Source organism: Hydra viridissima, unplaced genomic scaffold, assembly GCF_058129835.1.
Source record: "Hydra viridissima isolate aposymbiotic clone 2 unplaced genomic scaffold, HvirCarnegie_v1 scaffold_3, whole genome shotgun sequence".
Lineage (NCBI taxonomy): Eukaryota > Metazoa > Cnidaria > Hydrozoa > Anthoathecata > Hydridae > Hydra > Hydra viridissima.
Window position 1 is genome coordinate 6,700,350 of NW_028324302.1, and position 17,672 is coordinate 6,718,021.

Sequence of the window (17,672 nt, forward strand, 5' to 3'; positions counted from 1 at the left end):
TCAACATTTTGGTGCTTTTCTCATGGGAATTATTAAAAAATTAGAATTATTCGCACGCTATTTTTCCTCCAATCTTAATTAAATAGTATTTAACAGCATTTACAGTATTAAATAGTAATTATATACATAGGAGAATGTTTATATTCAGTTCAATTAAAGTGTTTACTTCAAAGGCCAACCATTATTGTGCGCCTAATAGGATTTAGTATCATGATCTTGACAACTGTATAAATGGATTGTATAGATGAACTGCATAAATGGATTGTATAGAAATCTCTTTGTTTTATGAAAACCCAGCTGGCACACGACATTATTTCAATGTTAATATATGGTATATTTTAGGGTTTTGACGTTGTTTCAATCCCATTATGTCTGCTGGGAATGTTTAGATAAGACGTTCTAGTTTCAACATGAAAATTTCGAGTTTTTAACATAAATTTTTATGCTTATTAGATATAAAACTTTCTAAAACAAATTAGTTCCAAAATGATTTAGACAACTGTAACAAGTGCGTTACATTCATAACCAATGAAATTTCATCCAAAAAAAACGTAGGCTTTTCAATGTTGAATTTTTCAAGAAAGTGTCGGTTTTTTATGTTTATCATGTATTGAATTATCTCAAACAAGTTACCTCTCAAAGGTGTTTTCATCCAATAACACCTAAAAATTACTGTCGCTCTCAAATAATTTACACATAACAATAACTCGGAAAACATTCCATGACTTTAACATCATATGACGAAACTGAAGTCTGAATGTCATTTGTATAGAAAATAAGATTTTGTGAGCCATTTATATAGAAAATAAGACTTCAAAAAACAAATTTATTGTATTTAAAAGCCTTTTATTTTTGAAAATTTATTTAACTTTATTTAAATTAAATTAAATTATTGCGATAAATGTTCCTCTAATTTTACTCGTTTTAGATAAAATCAATTATGTACTAAAGTTAATCATTGATTTTATCTCCACATGATTGATTTTATCTCCACATGATTGATTTTATCTCTTTATTATTTCTTATGTAAATGTTTTATGTAAATAATGATATAGAAAAAAAGGTTTTTTCCTCATATTGCGCTTTTACACTCTCTCCGACGTACTTACTTTTTGTTCTCCCTTCTCTCTCTCTACTGCCGCAGATCACTGATTTTATATAAAACTCAGTTCAATAGATACTTGACATTACTCACAACTGTTTTAGTGATTTTCCAGTTACTGAAATTTAAGATTATACTGGTATATGATTTGTCTAAACTATACACAAAGAGTTCAGTTGAAGACTACACGGAAAAACCAAAGATATCCAAATTCATAAATTTTTGCATTTGCTTCTTTTTCATCAAGTACTGGTGCTTACTTATTACTTCTGACAATATCCAACTAAATTAAAATTAGTGTGTCAACACAATCAACAAGGCTGTTTACTATTAATATATTTAGCACCAAGTTCAGCTACAAATATATCTGAATGAGAAGATTTATTTTCATATCGACGTGATTGCTATCTTTGCTCAGTCTCTTTATATTTTAAAGTTAAAGATTCCTCTAGTTGAGATTTATATAGTGATCCAGTAATAATTTACGCTTCTTTATTTACCATTTGTTCACGGTGTATTCTTAATCTCAAGTCCAGCCAGAGTTACAAATGTCACTCCGGGTAAAATTTCTCTAGCAGTAGCGAATTAAATGATTTCTGTAGTATACATGATGAATTAGATGTCAATAATGCTGAATTAAAGAAATTAAACGAAACTCAAGATTTCGTTATTTTAACACCTAACTTGTAAAAAATAAAGTTTAACTTAGGAACACACTTTTTGGGAAACTTTTATTATGCTAGTAAAATATATTAGACAAGTTTATTCAAGTAATTTGCTAGATAGGTAAAATTATACACTGATTATTTATATAAAATAATATTTAATAATTGTCGTTTACCATGATATAAAATAAATAACCTTACTGAAATTCGATTAAGTTCTTTTGCAGAAGTTGAAGGTCTGTTGGATGCAGCATTTATCACAGTCTTCAATGTTTAATTTAGAAGTTGTTGAGATGAAGAGGAGGTGATCAATCTTATTCAGTAAACATATTTCTTTCACATGGTTATATTCCGCTTTTTTTTTAAACACCAAATAAGTCTTCAACCTCTAGTTCAGTTACAGGATGACTTAGATGATGACAAAGTCAAGGACCAAATTCTTGACCATAGAAAACATTAAGACTTGTAAAGAACAAACATCAAGTGGTTGAAGTTTGTGCGTTCATTGGAATAGCAGCGATAAGATAATCACATTTGCGTGGCCTTTTTAACAACATAAAAATTTCTTGTATGACTTTAGTGTTTATCCAAAATAAGAAGCCATGGCTGGTATCTTGCCTGTGGCTGCTCAGCATGTAGGAAATGATCAAACCGTTTTTCAAATATCTCAGTTGTTATTAAGTCATTTTTGCTACCACAACCTACGGGTGCATTATCCTGAAATTCAGGTCTAAATCGAATATGCGTATAAATCAAAACTGGTAGAACTTAAATCAACTAGTTGACTGACAAGACATTAATATAAATGCTTTTCTTTTTTCAGCGCTTTTTAAACCGCCAACATTGTTTATCTTTAATTGCAACATCTTTTCCTGGCTTGTTACATACAGACAAATTTGAGTCATCTACATTGCATAAGCTTGATGAAGAAACAACTTGTATGTCATTTGTATTAAGTATTATTTTTCCAGTCTGTGTTAAAAATATTTAAGTTTTGCTTTATTAAAATAAATGACACGCCACAATTAAGTTGATGAGCACTTTTACAACCAGCAAATTATCTTGTTTTATTATTTCATTCTTAATTCTCAGATCATTTTTTTCCAGCTGATTTAGTTGCATTAAACTGCATTAAAATCGCTAGTTTTAGTGAATCATTTAACCAATCACCATATTTTCCACGTTTTGATAAAATTTATTTTATAATGCTATAATATGAAAAGATTAATTATAATCAAGCATAAACAATGTAATGGTAAAGGTTAATTTTAGCATCGTAAATTTCGGGAAAAAAAAGTTACACCGCAATTACAACTGTACTACAAATGTCATTTTAATTTGAAGACATTAATTTCTAGGGGAAAACGTATGAGCAAAATATTGTATTTCAGATAATAAAGAAATTAAACAAAGCAATTAGCTAAATCAAAAGCTATTCTCTCAAATTATTAGTTGTTAAATGATTATTTTATTTACTTTAAACTTTTTTTTTTTAATACTAAACATGAAAATGATATTAAGTAAATTATCTTAAATACATATATTACAATAGACAAAGAACTGTTAAAATAGTTAACCGGAGTTTTCAATTGTAAATGAATCCATTTTTATTTGCATTATTCTAGTTTATTTTTAGTATATATATATATATATATATATATATATATATATATATATATATATATATATATATATATACTAAAAAGTATATATATATACTAAAAAGTATATATATATATATATATATACTAAAAATAAACTAGAATAATGCAAATAAAAAATGGATTCATTTACAATTGAAAACTCCGGTTAACTATTTTAACAGTTCTTTGTCTACTGCGTTTCAAAAAAGCTGTGTAATGAATAAGATTTTTTGAGATGATTCATAAGTGCATCTTATTGTGACAAGTTGTTTTGAAAAAAGAGAAATCAAGCTTAAAAGTTAAAAATTTGTAAAAGCTTGAAAAAGATAAATTTAATTCTTTTAACAAGCAGAAGGCCAATATCATATGTAATTTCTTAAGTTGCTAATTCAAGCTGCTTCTCGTAATATTGGGGACTGGGTTCGTACCCAAACCGATGTGATATATCGCGGGAGCTTTTTTTAATGCTAAAATATCTTAATGAGGAGCAAATTTTTTATTCATAATATTTCTTTAAAAGTTCACCGCTCTTATGTACAAAGTTTATTTTAACAGAATACTGGCAGTACGCCGTTCTGGAAATAATTTATTTAAAAAAAAAATGTCAACCAGAAACGGTTTGCTTTTTCGAAATATGTCAAATAAGAATGGTTTACCAAAAATTTCGATGATCGGAGCCTGGGAACTGTATTAGCTAGAAAGATCGGTCTTTCCTGTCCAAATGAGAGTGAAATAAAAAAAATTGAACTTTTTTTGAAGCATCTTAAACTTTGATCAAAATCCATAGACAAAATTTAAACATTGTCAAAGGTTTCTTATCGCTTAAAAATAGCGCCACCGTGTAGTTTGGAGAGGATGCCAACTTAACATTATCATAACTTTTGGACGTTTAATAATTTTTTCACTAAATCAGCATTTTACAGATGAGTTTTTATAAAGTTTATAAAACTATAGTTTTTCTCAATTTTAATCCCCCCGTCCTCCCCCCTTCTCCCCCTTCCTCCCCCACACACATTTAAACCTTGGGGGCCAAATTTTAGGGTAAATGTTAAATAAAACGTTAGTTATGGTAAATAACGTTTAAGTTGCAGGTTTAAAATGTAGCGTAGAAAGAAAATTTATCAACACCAAATTACGTAAGTTTTTTTTTTATCTACTACAGTAGTTAAAAAACAACACATATCGTTTTGTATTGCTCAGATCATTGAACAGGATAGAAAAGTTCTTTTTTAAATCATTTGATCTCAGCAATCGACATTTTTCTTATGGCACCTGTGCTAAATGTAGAAAAGCTTTAGAAAGACTGGGAAAGGAGATCAAAGAAATATTCTAAGTAAAACGTCAAAGTTAGTAGATTTTTATTGAACTAAGATTACCCACTCTCTGAAAAAGGGTAGGGCGAACCTTTTACTGCTGATTTAATATTTCAAACTTAAAATATCTAAAAATAAAAAAAATTTTCGGAGGAAGGAGGTAAAATTTAGGTTACATCCAAATTAATGTTGAAAATGATTCTAGCCAGTTAATTTACTGAAAAGTTATTAAAAGACATGTCGAGAGTAATAAAGGAAATTTAACGTCGCAGGTGGATTTTTAAATTTAGTCAAGTTTAGGTTTTCAAGGGTCAAATCTGCATGGTGGTCAATCTAAAGCTTCATGGTGGTAATTTAAAGGTGGAGAATGTTCAAAACTCCTGAAAAATATTCATCTGTTATAAGATTTATTTGAAACCATCGAAATTGGAAAAAGATGCACATATCAGTTCCCTTTATTGTTTAAAATCTGTTAATGTTGCATGTCTTGGGTTTAGATTATTATCTGGATATGAATCACCCATTAACGAGTACAAAGTAAAGATCAAACAATCGAGAGCGATGAGTTTCGAATTCGAAGACGAAGCTTCGACGTCGCTTAAGGTTGTGTATGAAAAGTGTTTCATAATTGTTAAAAGTTGTATAAAATTTAATTTGAAGGTTTTCAAAATCTTTTTTAATTCCAATAAAATATATTTTCGGGGTTTTCAAAATCGTAAAAAGTTGTATAAATTCGAAAGTGACGTATTTCAAAATTGTTTCAAGTTTCTAACGACTTTTAAAGTCGCTTCCCAAAATATAACTGTTTTTGAAATCGTTTGTGCAAACCAAGCGAATGCGTACGAAAAGTAAACAAACGAACGTCGCGTGACTACGTTCAGGTTTTTGGCTCAATGACTTCAAGTTCAAGTTCATTGAACTCAATTTCAGGTTCTTAGACTTCTGGATTTAAAGTGAAGTTAAGTGATAACTAGTGGGGTATAAACTAGTAATATCTTCCCTTCTAAGTTCTAATTTTTAAATGATAAAAAGTTGCAGCACACACAACAGTAACATTACAGAAATACAGAATACACAAAAGATGAGCTAAGATCCTTGCATTTATTAAATTATTCCAACGTTCATTTTATATTCTGCCTCTTCAACTCTTTCCTCCTTGGCAGCTTCTGCCTCTTCTCGTGTCTTTTGACTCTGACACATTTCGATGAACTCATCCTTGTGATTGACCGCATGTGACTTAGGGTTGATGTTGATCCAGAAGTCATCTTTAGGTCCCTTGTACTCCTTCAGGAAGTACTGCCAAACCAGCAAGCGATGGCTCTAGGGCATATTTATTCAATATTTTACAAGTTGAAATAAAGCTAAATAATATACACAGAGTCATATTTTTTCAAAACTTAATTAAAACAGTTTTACTTTAAAATTAAAAAAATATATCACAATAAGTATGTGTATCTTTTGGAAACTGAATATATCACAATATATGTGCATCTTTTGGAAACTTTTTATTTCAAATCTAAATAAGTATATATGTATATATAAAAATAACGGTCAGGATTCGTCACTCTTGACACTGATGATCAATGTTTTTAGTTTTAAGTAAATCAAAACAATTTTTTTATTCTAATTTAGGTACAAACTACAATTGCTGTACCAAGCCATGAAAGCTCGTCTTTTTGAAATCTTGGATTAAGAACTTCCCAACTGCAAGCTGGTGGCTCTAATGTTGGATCATTGGACCTTTCGCTCTAATGATGCCTATCAAGCGACAACCTTGCACTACATCAATGATAAGTTCAAGTTAAGAAGGTGGGTTCTGGGTGTTAGTCCCTTTTCGATACGCCACACTGGCAAAAATACCTCGAGAAAAAATATCTTGCAGAATACCTCGATAAACTAATCGAGTGCAACGAAGCCTTAAACTCAGTCAAGCGTTGAGTTGCTGTAGTTGACCAGGCATACAACATGAAAACTGCACTCTCCCTTTCCCTACAAGTGGAATCACTAAACGAAGGTTCAATTCAATATGCAGATCACAAATTGAACACGATTCTCAGCAACTCCATTAAGAAAGGCTGGTGTCTTGAAGTCTGCTATTGATACCGGGACGAAAGTGACAACCAGGATACATCACTCTCCTCTTGCACAGCTGTAGCTTCTTGCAGAGTGTGAAGCTATCCATTTTGAGTTAGTTAAGGCTTAGAAAATGATTTAAAGTAGTTATGAAACAAATTGAAATAGTTTAATTATTTTAACAAAAAAATAACAATACGGAACTGATTGAAATAAGTACTTTTCTTTAAGGCAAATACATGGTTATCCCTGCCCCGGTTGCTACCCGTTGGAACAGTCATCAGATGATGATCTCTGGGCTTACACAGCTGCGGGAACCACTTGAGCAGTTAAAACAAAACACTCCTGGATGGGAGAATGTGCAAACTGCTGATGAGTTCAACCTTCTGAAAAAAGTACTCATGGTCCTGTCATGTTTCAGGGAGACAATCTTCCAGAAACGATATGAGGACGTAGAATCGGTCATCAGCAATGAAAGGGATGCACTGGTGAAGAAGATTATTGAAGAACACACTTCAACAAAAGCTTACCATGATCGCCTTGACAACAAAAACAACGGTGCTAATGCTGACCTACAAAGCCAAGAAAAGGACATTGATGAAATCTTAAGAATGTATTTGGATGAAATGGTTTTCCCAATTGGACCTGAAAATGAGGATCAACACCCTCCATTGGAAAGAGAATTCAAAAGATACTTTGCCTTCTCAAAAGTTGACCTAGGCGTAAGCTTAATTTGAAAAGAAAAAGATTTTAACTGATAATTTGTTATTAGAAGTACATAAGATTTCTTCAGTAAATGTTGCTGATAGTTTACTCGCTCGAGCATAAAAATAAGTTATTAACGGAAACTTGTGGATAACATGTGGTTGTGCTCGTTTTTAAAATTTATTTTTAAAGTTGTGCAAAATTTTTTCTTAACGTTGACCCTCTGGACTGGTGGAGATCTATTAAGAAGCATCTACCGTTTCTTGCTAGTCTGGCACATGCATTCTTTTGTACTTTGCCCACATCATTAAGCTCAGAGAGGGCCTTTTCACAAGCTGAGTTCTTGGATTTAGAGGAAGAGACAGATGATGAAGAATAGTTTTTTAGTTTAAAATTATAAAAATTTTAATGACAGTTTCAATAAAAGTGAAAATGTGCTATGTATGTGTATAACATTCTTTAATAGTACGTTAGTAACGAATGAGTTTCTAAAAAAAATTTGAAAGTAGTTATCGTAAAAATCGTCAGTTTCGAAATTTTATGATAATTTAACGGAAAAGGATCGTAACAATTAATCGATGGTTTTCGTAATTAACGGAATTTTCATGCAAATTAATTTATTTACGTAAGTTATAACAAACTTTCGTACAAATTACTTGAAGTTGCGAATTAATTGAATCATTTACTCGTCGGAATTTCAATATTACAATTTGATTGATACCGTTAATCGTTGCGTTCGGTTAATATTACGAACGTACATAATTTTATTCTTTAATCGTTACGCTCGGAAAATTTTCGTAAGTCTTTCCTCTAATATGGAACCATAAAGCAAAATATACGGCTGGTAAGAAGTACGTCATGTCGCGCAACTCAAGAAAAAAAAAAAAAGTTACCTCACGTCCTTTATTCTTGTAATAAACGTTTTCCTAAAAAAATAAGTTTAAACGTGTCTCTAATTCTCAACAGATGGATTATTTATATTGCTCTTTTTCCTATAATAGATACTCGTATCTGTTTTTCTATGTACATATAAACAATATATATATATATATATATATATATATATATATATATATATATATATATATATATATATATATATATATATATATATATATATATTCTATAACTATATGGTTTCTGTATTTATAGAAATAAAACAGAACAACATGGTGAAGCTCTATGCAATTGAATTATTTTACAAATCAACAAAAGTCATACCATTAAAGAGTGCTCATGATTTGCAGTCTTTTAGTTTTTTTCAACGTTCAACGTAAGATTATGTACATGTTTAATTATTTTTTTTGTAACATCCCCATAATATTTATATTTAATTAGTTAATTTTGCATAATATTTAACATAGGACTTTTTTTATTTTTATTGTTTAACTTTTGCATGTTTGAGAACCTTAAATTTCTTTACTCTTTTGTAGTTCTAAACAAAACTATTTTTTGTTTAATTTAAATTTAACATAAATCAATTGAATTATTTAATATACTGTATATTTTCTGTATAAGTATTGGTTATTTCTGTTAAGTAAGCACTAAATAAGATGACCATTCAAAATCTTTGATTTTTTGTGTGTAAATTGTGTAGAATAAATGAGTTTTTTTCTTTAAATATCTTCTGCCCATTTTTTTAACAATCTTTAGATGTGTCAGTGGTCTGGCTTAAAAAGGTGTCAAGTTTCTTGAAAAAAGTACTGTATGTACTTTGTGTGTACGTGTGTGTGAGAGAGTGTGTGTTAATAAAAATTAAAATAACTGCTTATCCAAATTTTACTTTTCCCAATAACCATTTTTTATTCAATTTCTGTTCCTTATGTTTTTATTAACTGTTAAATTGTTTAAATGTTTAATTAAGAAAATGTAGCAGGAGAGTTCTATTTGTTTAGGGTTCGTGAGTTTATGGATTTTACTGGAAAAATTATTGTTGAAAGAACAGCTAAAGGTGTAAGAGCATCTGTAAAAGAGCAAGGTTAAAGTTTGTTTTGGATTTGTTGTTGTATTTATGAGTTTTTTTATATAAGATTCCTTTTCTTTACACTTTAATATGACTAATTTTAAATAATCTCATTATTTATAAAAGTTGACCATATATATATATATATATATATATATATATATATATATATATATATATATATATATATATATATATATATATTTAGACTACATGTGCCATGTTTATGTATCCAATGAAGGAATTAGTGGTGTTGCAATAGCTGATAAAGACTATCCACAGCGTGTGGCTTTTAATATGCTTAGTAAAGTAAGTTTTATATCTTTTAATTGTGCCTTATTCTAAAAGTAACAACATAACAGTACTTTAATCTTTTGATAAAAGATGTAGTTAAGCAATTACTAAAAGTGTTGTAAAAATAATTGAATATTTTTATTCAATTTAAATAAAGAAAAAAATGGTGCAATCTAAAGCTTGTACTTTCATTCACAAAGTATCAATAAAAAATGAACATAAACTTTTACTTTTAATTGGACTTGGCTGGTTCCACAATACAGTCAGAATGAAACTTTTCATTTGATTTTCAATGGACAAAGGTTGTTTTATCCATCATTAGTTAAAAGATCGACTCATCCAAAAAGCAAACCCAGAACAGTGCTTATTTTAGTGACAAGCACATGTTGTTAAATAGATTATGAACAAGAGTGTGAGTAATGATATTTTCAAAAAATACCTTTTCCTTATCCTCAACAGACCAATAATGGTGATTTCAAATCTACTCTTGTCTTTTTTTCTTCATGGAAGGGGTTAGTTTTGGTTTCTTAGCTGGGGATGACACATTAATCACTCTTTTTTTAGTCTTCTTTGAATGGTCTAGTTTGACAAAACTGAAAATTTAAGTTTTAAGTTTTGTAAAATGGGTACAGTTAGGTATCTTTAAATAAAATTTTTTTAAAGTGCATAAAATTTTTTGTTTAAAGATAAACACTTACTAATTAACTATTAATGAACTTAATGAAATGAAACACTTAAGTTCTGAATTACATAAAAGTACATAAAAATTTTAATCAAACTAACAAATAGAATTAACCCTGAATTATCCCAGACACACCAGAAAACTTTGTTTATGACAAACAATTGCTGACAGTCAGAGTTGTGAATTAACAAAATTTTAATTTAACTTTACTACAAATAGAGAGAAGTTGACATGTAACAAAAAAACATTAAAACATTTGTTTTTGCAATTTGCAAAAACATCAAATTTGTTTTATCACATGTGAATTTAAACCATCTAATTATAATAAATGTTTTTTAAAAAATGTGCAGTCCAAATGGCCAACCACTGTAGTATAAAATATTGGTTGATCTAACTTCTGAATAAACTTCTCCAAACTTCTCCAAACTTCTCCTTTAGGTTAATTCGGTACCAAAAACTTAAGTAACTTTTTAAAAACTGTATGTTCTGAACATATAAAACACTGAATACAAAAGCCAAGTTTTACTTATGGGGTTTAAGAGTTCTTTAAAGCCGGGAAAACTTAAATGTTAGAAAAAAAAAAAGCTTAGAAGATTTTACTAAATGAAAAGTTTTAAAAAAGTGTTGTTTATGAGCTTTGAAAGGCCTATCTTTAATGATGCATGAGAACATAAACTAATTGTGGAAGCTTTACCCACAGTATATATTTTCTAGTTTACATGTTATTTATTCAATAGAATTGTTGCTGTTTTTTGAGCAATATACACACATCCATTACAAGTTATTATAAACATAATTTTTTCACCTACTAAACAATTAAATCTATATTTGGTATTCCATTTTATGATATATTTAAAATGTTTATGCAAAATAAAAAAATTAATTTTAGAAAGTGGTATTTTCAATTTTTTTTTTTTTTTTTTTTTTACAGATTATGGATGAATTTACAAAGACTGTTCCTTCTTCAAAATATACAACAGATGATCCTAGGTCTCTTTAAATTAATTTGTTAAAAAACACTTTTGTCAATCTATATAATGTGCTATTTTAACATTATTTCTCGACTAATTCTAAAATATTAAATTGATTTTTTCTTTAGCACTTATAATTTTGACCTATGTGAAACTTACCTTCAAAAATATCAGGTAAAATTCATTTTAATCTTTAAGAGCAGTTAGAGGTCTCATAATAATTAGAGGTCATAATCTCATAGCAATATACTTTTTATTATCCCTAGAATCCCACTGAGGCTGATCCGATGATGAAAGTCCAAGCAGAGTTAGATGAAACAAAAATCATTGTGGTACGTAATAGCTTAGAAATTTTCTAATAGTTCTTAAAGACAGCTTATGGAAAATTATTTCAAACTTTACAGTCTCTTCTTTGTTCAAAAAAACGTCTAATTTTTGTTCTTTGTTCAAAAGAACGTCTAATTTTTGTTAAGTTTATTGCTTAGTGTCGCTGCTAAATTTTTGCATCTAAAGTTATTAGTTTAAAAAATCTAAAATCGTCAGTTTAAAGCATTTTAAAATGTTTTAGTATAACACGATAGAGCAAGTTCTTCAACGTGGAGAAAAACTTGACGATTTAGTTGCAAAATCTGAGGGGTTAAGTACAACATCGCAAGCTTTTTATAAAACGGTAAAATATCAGTTTTTAGTAACTTCATTTGCAAATGTGGTCTTTTCATCATATAACGGTTTTTGATATTTCGTGAAATTTTAGGCTAAAAAGACGAACTCTTGCTGCGGTTGGTAACATCTGAATGTGGCTCACCCAATATAATATTAGGTGTGAATATAAACGAAATGCTTAAAAGCTAAGATATTTATGTGAGTACATAATCAGTCAGCTTGATAGGAGTATATTTATACAACTGTATTAAGTAAGCTTATCGTTATTCAGATTTAAAAGCTGATCTTATCAATTTCCTTTGTAAAAAATCAAGACTTTTTAATTAAATCGTGAGTTATCATTTTACAAAGTACAGTTTGAAATTCTTTTATCTTTCTGTATTTTGATTGAGTCAACTATAGTTATATATTTTTGTAAATTGATAATTTAATATTTAGAATAATAGCTAAATAATACACAGTTTTTTTTTTTGGATCGCACACAAAATTACCCTTCATCCACCAAGTGTCAGGAAAAAAGAACACCTAACGAACGATAAGAAAAAACGGCTGTTTTTGTTTCTATTAGATTCCATTAGGTGAAAATGTTTAACAAAGTATTTAATATTTATATGAATTTATTTCTGGCTACATTATTTATGACCACTTTTAAACCAGGCTCAGCTCAAAGAGACTGAGTAAATTCGAAGAGACCACATATATTACTAATAATACGCGTATTAGGCTGTCTCTCTCTAAATTGATTTTTCAATGCCTAAATTGGTTTTTCAACCGGCCTCTTCTAACAAGCATCTGTTCAGAATTGTAAAATGTTGAATGCTGTTCGAGAAAACTGAATGGCAGAAACAAGCAAATCCATAAATTAGCCTAAAAGAGAATGTTTTCTTAAAATTGCCAAAAACTTAACTTTGGTGGCTTGCTTTCTTTGACATGGCAAGGGCAGCATGAGATCTATATTACTGTTAACTGCTTCTTTTTAGAAGCTTTTTTTTTTTCTTCGTACACGTTACTTACCATCCTCCTGTGTCAAATCTTTAACAGAAATATCTTCTTCCACAAACAGGTTTTCAAAAGATCCAGATATTGAACATCTATTTTAAAGAGACCAAATTTTACTTAAGTTTCTGAATATTCCACTTGTTCTGAATCTGTATCAAATTTGTGTTCTCTAAAAATGGGGACTAAGACGAGAATTAGTAATAAATCTGGTTTTTATCTCAGATCATGTTCCAAGCTTACGCTGCAAAAAGTTGGAACATGTTTTAAATTTTAGCTTAAAAAATAGGTTTAGGGGGAAATTTGTGTATTAAAAAAATATAATATTTTGATAATAAACAAAAACTTATGAAAAGAATATTGAATCTTCGCAATTTCTGTTTGGTTAAATTTAGATCTTCTGTTTATATCATTTAACTTCTTATAAAACTCTTACAAAGCCGTCGTTTTCTCACTGTTTTTTTTCTTTATTGATCACGGAACCGTAGTCGGACTAGAGTACCGTACTCTAGAAAGCTATGTGGGTCATTCCATGCCAAGTGGTGCAAAGGTCCCTTATGGACCATCTCAGATTTTATTGAAATTTTTTGATTTTGTACATATATGTGTTAAAAGCATGTTTTGAAAACTTTAGATCAATATCTAATATGGTTCTTGAGAAAACGCTATTTAAGTAGTGGGCTATTTTGCATAAAATTTCACTCTACAAGAAAAAAGGGTTTTTTCATCATTTTTAACAGCCAATAACTTTTGAACAAGTTAGTTTTATACTTCAATTATTATAAGATAGCAAGTGTGCTGTGGATACTTTGAAAAAAGAAAAAAATATTATTTCTGGCATCTTAACTTTTTCCATAACGGCGGGCTAAAGTTGATTTTTTTGTTTTAAGAATAAGTTTTTTTGTGATTTTAAAGACCTTAATCTTAAAAACTAGTTACAAAGTTAATACAAATCAAATTGCCTGCTGATCTACATGTGGTGGATAAACATTTTTAAAAAAATCAGTTGATTAAAGAGCTGCATTCAAAAGTTATAGGTCTCCAAAATGAGTCAGATCGAGATTTTCGTAAAATTGATCTGTGATGCAAAGCATCTGTTACCTAAGATGGCACTTTTTTTTTTTTATAAAATTTTTTATACGCATCAATTAAAGACTGTTAATTAATAAAAACCAAAAAAATTAATGGGCGCTTATTTATAACCCCCAAAAGGTAGTCTCTAAAAGTCAGGTAAATTTTCCATAAAAAATTATTACTTTTTAAAAGTTTAGTTATTGTTTCATTTAATTCTATATTACTAGTATGTCAATCTAAAAAGTACTAATAAAACCAAATAAATTGTTGTATTTTAGAACTAATTAATAATAAGTAATATGCCTGAGCTTTCTACTTGCTGTATTGGTAAAGCATTAAATGAACAGTGCTATCTATCTAATAAAAGTAAACGCTACCAAGAACTGTCTAAACTAAACCAAGAGCTTATTTCTTTGAGAAGCAAAATAAATCCCATAGATTTTATTTGTAGCTATCACGAGAAAGTTTACTTGTCGAGGTATGAGAATGAACATCGCAGGTATTGTTGTAATCCGTTGAACAAGCATGCAAAAAATGTGAAAAGTAAGTTTCAATATTTAATATCTTAAGTTAATAAAAATACCTTAATAACACTAAATAAATAAAAAAAAAATATTTAATAATTATTTCCGTTATTTTTTAGATTCTCTTAGAGTTATCAGTCTTTCATATGCCAAAGATTTTGGTTTAATACCTGGTCAAAAAATTTGCACTAGTTGCAGAAAAGTTCTGAATTGCAAACATAATACAAAAGAAAATGAACTCCAAGAAAAAGAAATTTGTGTTGACAACCATACATTAAAAGAAGATCTTAATTCAAGTATTGCAAGTTTTGGATGCTCACCTCTAAAACTTGTTTCAAAAAAAGATAGAGTTGCATATGGAAAGCGTAAAATTGATAGCATAAGAGCTCATACACAAAAGGCTGTTGCCAATGTGCTAGGTATAGAAATAGCTGCACTTTGTGAAATTGAATCACCCTCAAAAAAATGTTTGAAAAAAACAAACACAGATTTAGACAATATTATGACTAAAATTAAGTCAAAATTTGAAAAAACATTGTCAAATTCTGAAAAAATCACACTTCTTACACTCACTCCAGACAGTTGGTCAATAGAGAAAGCTCAGAAGTTTTTTTTTACTTCAAAAAGATCTGTAGTACAAGCCAGAAAATTAAGTAAAAAAAGTGGAATACTATCAAAACCTTCTCCAAAATCGGGTAGAAAACTAAGCGAAGATGTAATTACAGAGGTTGTTCATTTCTACGAATGCGATGAATATTCAAGGGTTTGTCCAGGAAAAAAAGAGTTTGTTTCAGTTAAAGTAGATAGTAAAAAGCAACATATCCAAAAGCGCCTTCTACTAGTCAATATGAAAGAGCGACATATTGAGTTTAAAAAGAAATATAATTATCTTAAAGTTGGATTTTCAAAATTTTGTGAGCTAAGGCCCAAGTGGTGCATTCCTGTGGGTGGTGCTTCTGGTCTGCATGCAGTTTGTGTTTGCCAGTACCATCAAAATGTAAAGCTCCTTGTACAGAAAATTCCTGGAATTTCTGATTACAAAATCTTATTAAAATTAATGGTTTGTAGCATTGAAAATAGAGATTGTATGCTGCATAGCTGCGATAAATGTCCTGCTAAAAAGGTTTTGTTAGACTACATTGACACTTTGTTTACAGAAAAAGAAATTAGTGAAGTTAACTTTTATCAATGGCAAAAATCAAATTACCAATGTACTTTAGTACCAGCAACTCTACCTTTAGATGAATTTATTGAAATGGTTTATGAACAGTTAGATAGTTTACGAGTGCATCATTTTATATCAAAAAGTCAAGCCACTTACTACCAACATTTGAAAACTAATTTAAAAGAAAATCAAGCTTTGGTTCTTCTTGACTTTGCAGAAAACTATAGTTTTCTAATACAGGATGCAATGCAAGGTTTTCACTGGAATAACAGCCAAGCAACTGTGCACCCCTTTGTTGCGTATTTTATAAAAGATGGAAAACTTGATAGTCAAAGTTATTGTGTTATATCAGATCATCTGAAACATGGAACAGATGCTGTTCATTGCTTTATCGGTAATGTTATTGATAAACTTAAACAATTACAAACATTTGAACACATTATCTATTTTAGTGATGGAGCTGCATCACAATATAAAAATTACAAAAATCTTATCAACTTATGCTACCATAAACACGATTTTGACATGACTGCAGAGTGGCACTTTTTTGCAACATCGCATGGTAAAAGCCCTTGTGATGGTGTTGGTGGAACAGTGAAACGCCTTGTTGCACGAGCCAGTCTACAATCACTAAACGATCCTATTGACACACCAAGCAAAATGTACAGCTGGTGTGTTCAACACGTCAAAGGAATATCTTTTTTTTTTGTTGACAAAGTTTCAATTGAAACACATACTACAAACTTCAATTTGGAAGAGAGATATCGTTCTTGTTCGACAATACCTGGGACACGAAACCACCACAGTTTTATCCCAATGTCACTTACCTCAATAAAAATAAGAAGAGTCTCATTTGATATTATTTGCACTAATGTGGATTTTTCTACTTGCAGAATTTAGAATTCAGAAGATTTTATAGTATTGACTTAAAAGAAATCAATGAGATTATTTTATTATTTGAGAAATTTAACTTTTTGTAAATTTTATTATTTTTGTTTATTTTCTTAAAAACATTTTGTTTGTTTTTCATTAAAAAAATTATTGTATTATAAAGAGGGGAGGGGACAGAGGGGAGGGGACTTTATCTATTGGGATTTAAAAGTTCTTTATCTAAAGGGATTAAAAGGCTTTAAGCATTGATATTTTTTAATTGATATTTCATAATAAATAACATTATATAATTCAATGCATTTATTTATTATGTCAATTTTAGAATTTTATGGAAAATTTACCTGACTTTTAGAGACTACCTTTTGGGGGTTATAAATAAGCGCCCATTAATTTTTTTGGTTTTTATTAATTAACAGTCTTTAATTGATGCGTATAAAAAATTTTATAAAAAAAAAAAAGTGCCATCTTAGGTAACAGATGCTTTGCATCACAGATCAATTTTACGAAAATCTCGATCTGACTCATTTTGGAGACCTATAACTTTTGAATGCAGCTCTTTAATCAACTGATTTTTTTAAAAATGTTTATCCACCACATGTAGATCAGCAGGCAATTTGATTTGTATTAACTTTGTAACTAGTTTTTAAGATTAAGGTCTTTAAAATCACAAAAAAACTTATTCTTAAAACAAAAAAATCAACTTTAGCCCGCCGTTATGGAAAAAGTTAAGATGCCAGAAATAATATTTTTTTCTTTTTTCAAAGTATCCACAGCACACTTGCTATCTTATAATAATTGAAGTATAAAACTAACTTGTTCAAAAGTTATTGGCTGTTAAAAATGATGAAAAAACCCTTTTTTCTTGTAGAGTGAAATTTTATGCAAAATAGCCCACTACTTAAATAGCGTTTTCTCAAGAACCATATTAGATATTGATCTAAAGTTTTC

General features: G+C 29.3%; 1 protein-coding gene, 1 long non-coding RNA gene and 1 pseudogene across 4 annotated transcripts; all 3 read left to right on the plus strand.

The window, feature by feature from the left end:
- The first annotated feature begins 6,618 nt into the window (after positions 1-6,618).
- Positions 6,619-7,943, plus strand: LOC149890776 (uncharacterized). The gene is made up of 2 exons (XR_016451268.1): positions 6,619-6,910; positions 7,028-7,943. It is a non-coding gene; the product is annotated as an uncharacterized LOC149890776 (long non-coding RNA).
- Positions 7,944-8,339: 396 nt separating this feature from the next.
- LOC149890777 (synaptobrevin homolog YKT6-like) lies at positions 8,340-12,489 on the plus strand. Of its 2 annotated transcripts, XM_090083426.1 has the most exons (9): positions 8,340-8,412; positions 8,654-8,774; positions 9,397-9,479; positions 9,673-9,773; positions 11,372-11,430; positions 11,540-11,585; positions 11,678-11,743; positions 11,980-12,081; positions 12,166-12,489. In XM_090083426.1, exons 2-9 carry the CDS (start codon positions 8,671-8,673, stop codon positions 12,196-12,198), a joined length of 594 nt encoding a protein of 197 aa, XP_089939552.1. In that variant the 5' UTR covers positions 8,340-8,412; positions 8,654-8,670; the 3' UTR covers positions 12,199-12,489. The 2 variants fall into 2 exon arrangements, with proteins under 2 accessions (XP_089939552.1, XP_089939551.1); XM_090083425.1 differs by lacking the exon at positions 8,340-8,412 and having other exon boundaries at positions 8,636-8,774; positions 12,166-12,487.
- A 1,817-nt stretch (positions 12,490-14,306) lies between these two features.
- On the plus strand, positions 14,307-16,312 carry LOC149890778 (uncharacterized; annotated as a pseudogene). Its single transcript, XR_016450601.1, has 2 exons — positions 14,307-14,687; positions 14,788-16,312. The product of XR_016450601.1 is annotated as an uncharacterized LOC149890778 (transcript).
- Positions 16,313-17,672: the final 1,360 nt, after the last annotated feature.

Bases quoted from the DNA above. Each gene is read 5' to 3' on its own strand.
- LOC149890777 (XM_090083426.1), top strand. From the start codon at position 8,671: ATGGTGAAGCTCTATGCAATTGAATTATTTTACAAATCAACAAAAGTC. The intron at 8,775-9,396 runs GTAAGATTATGT...CTATTTGTTTAG, and splicing joins AGTTTTTTTCAACGTTCAAC to GGTTCGTGAGTTTATGGATT. The intron at 12,082-12,165 runs GTAAAATATCAG...GTGAAATTTTAG, and splicing joins CGCAAGCTTTTTATAAAACG to GCTAAAAAGACGAACTCTTG.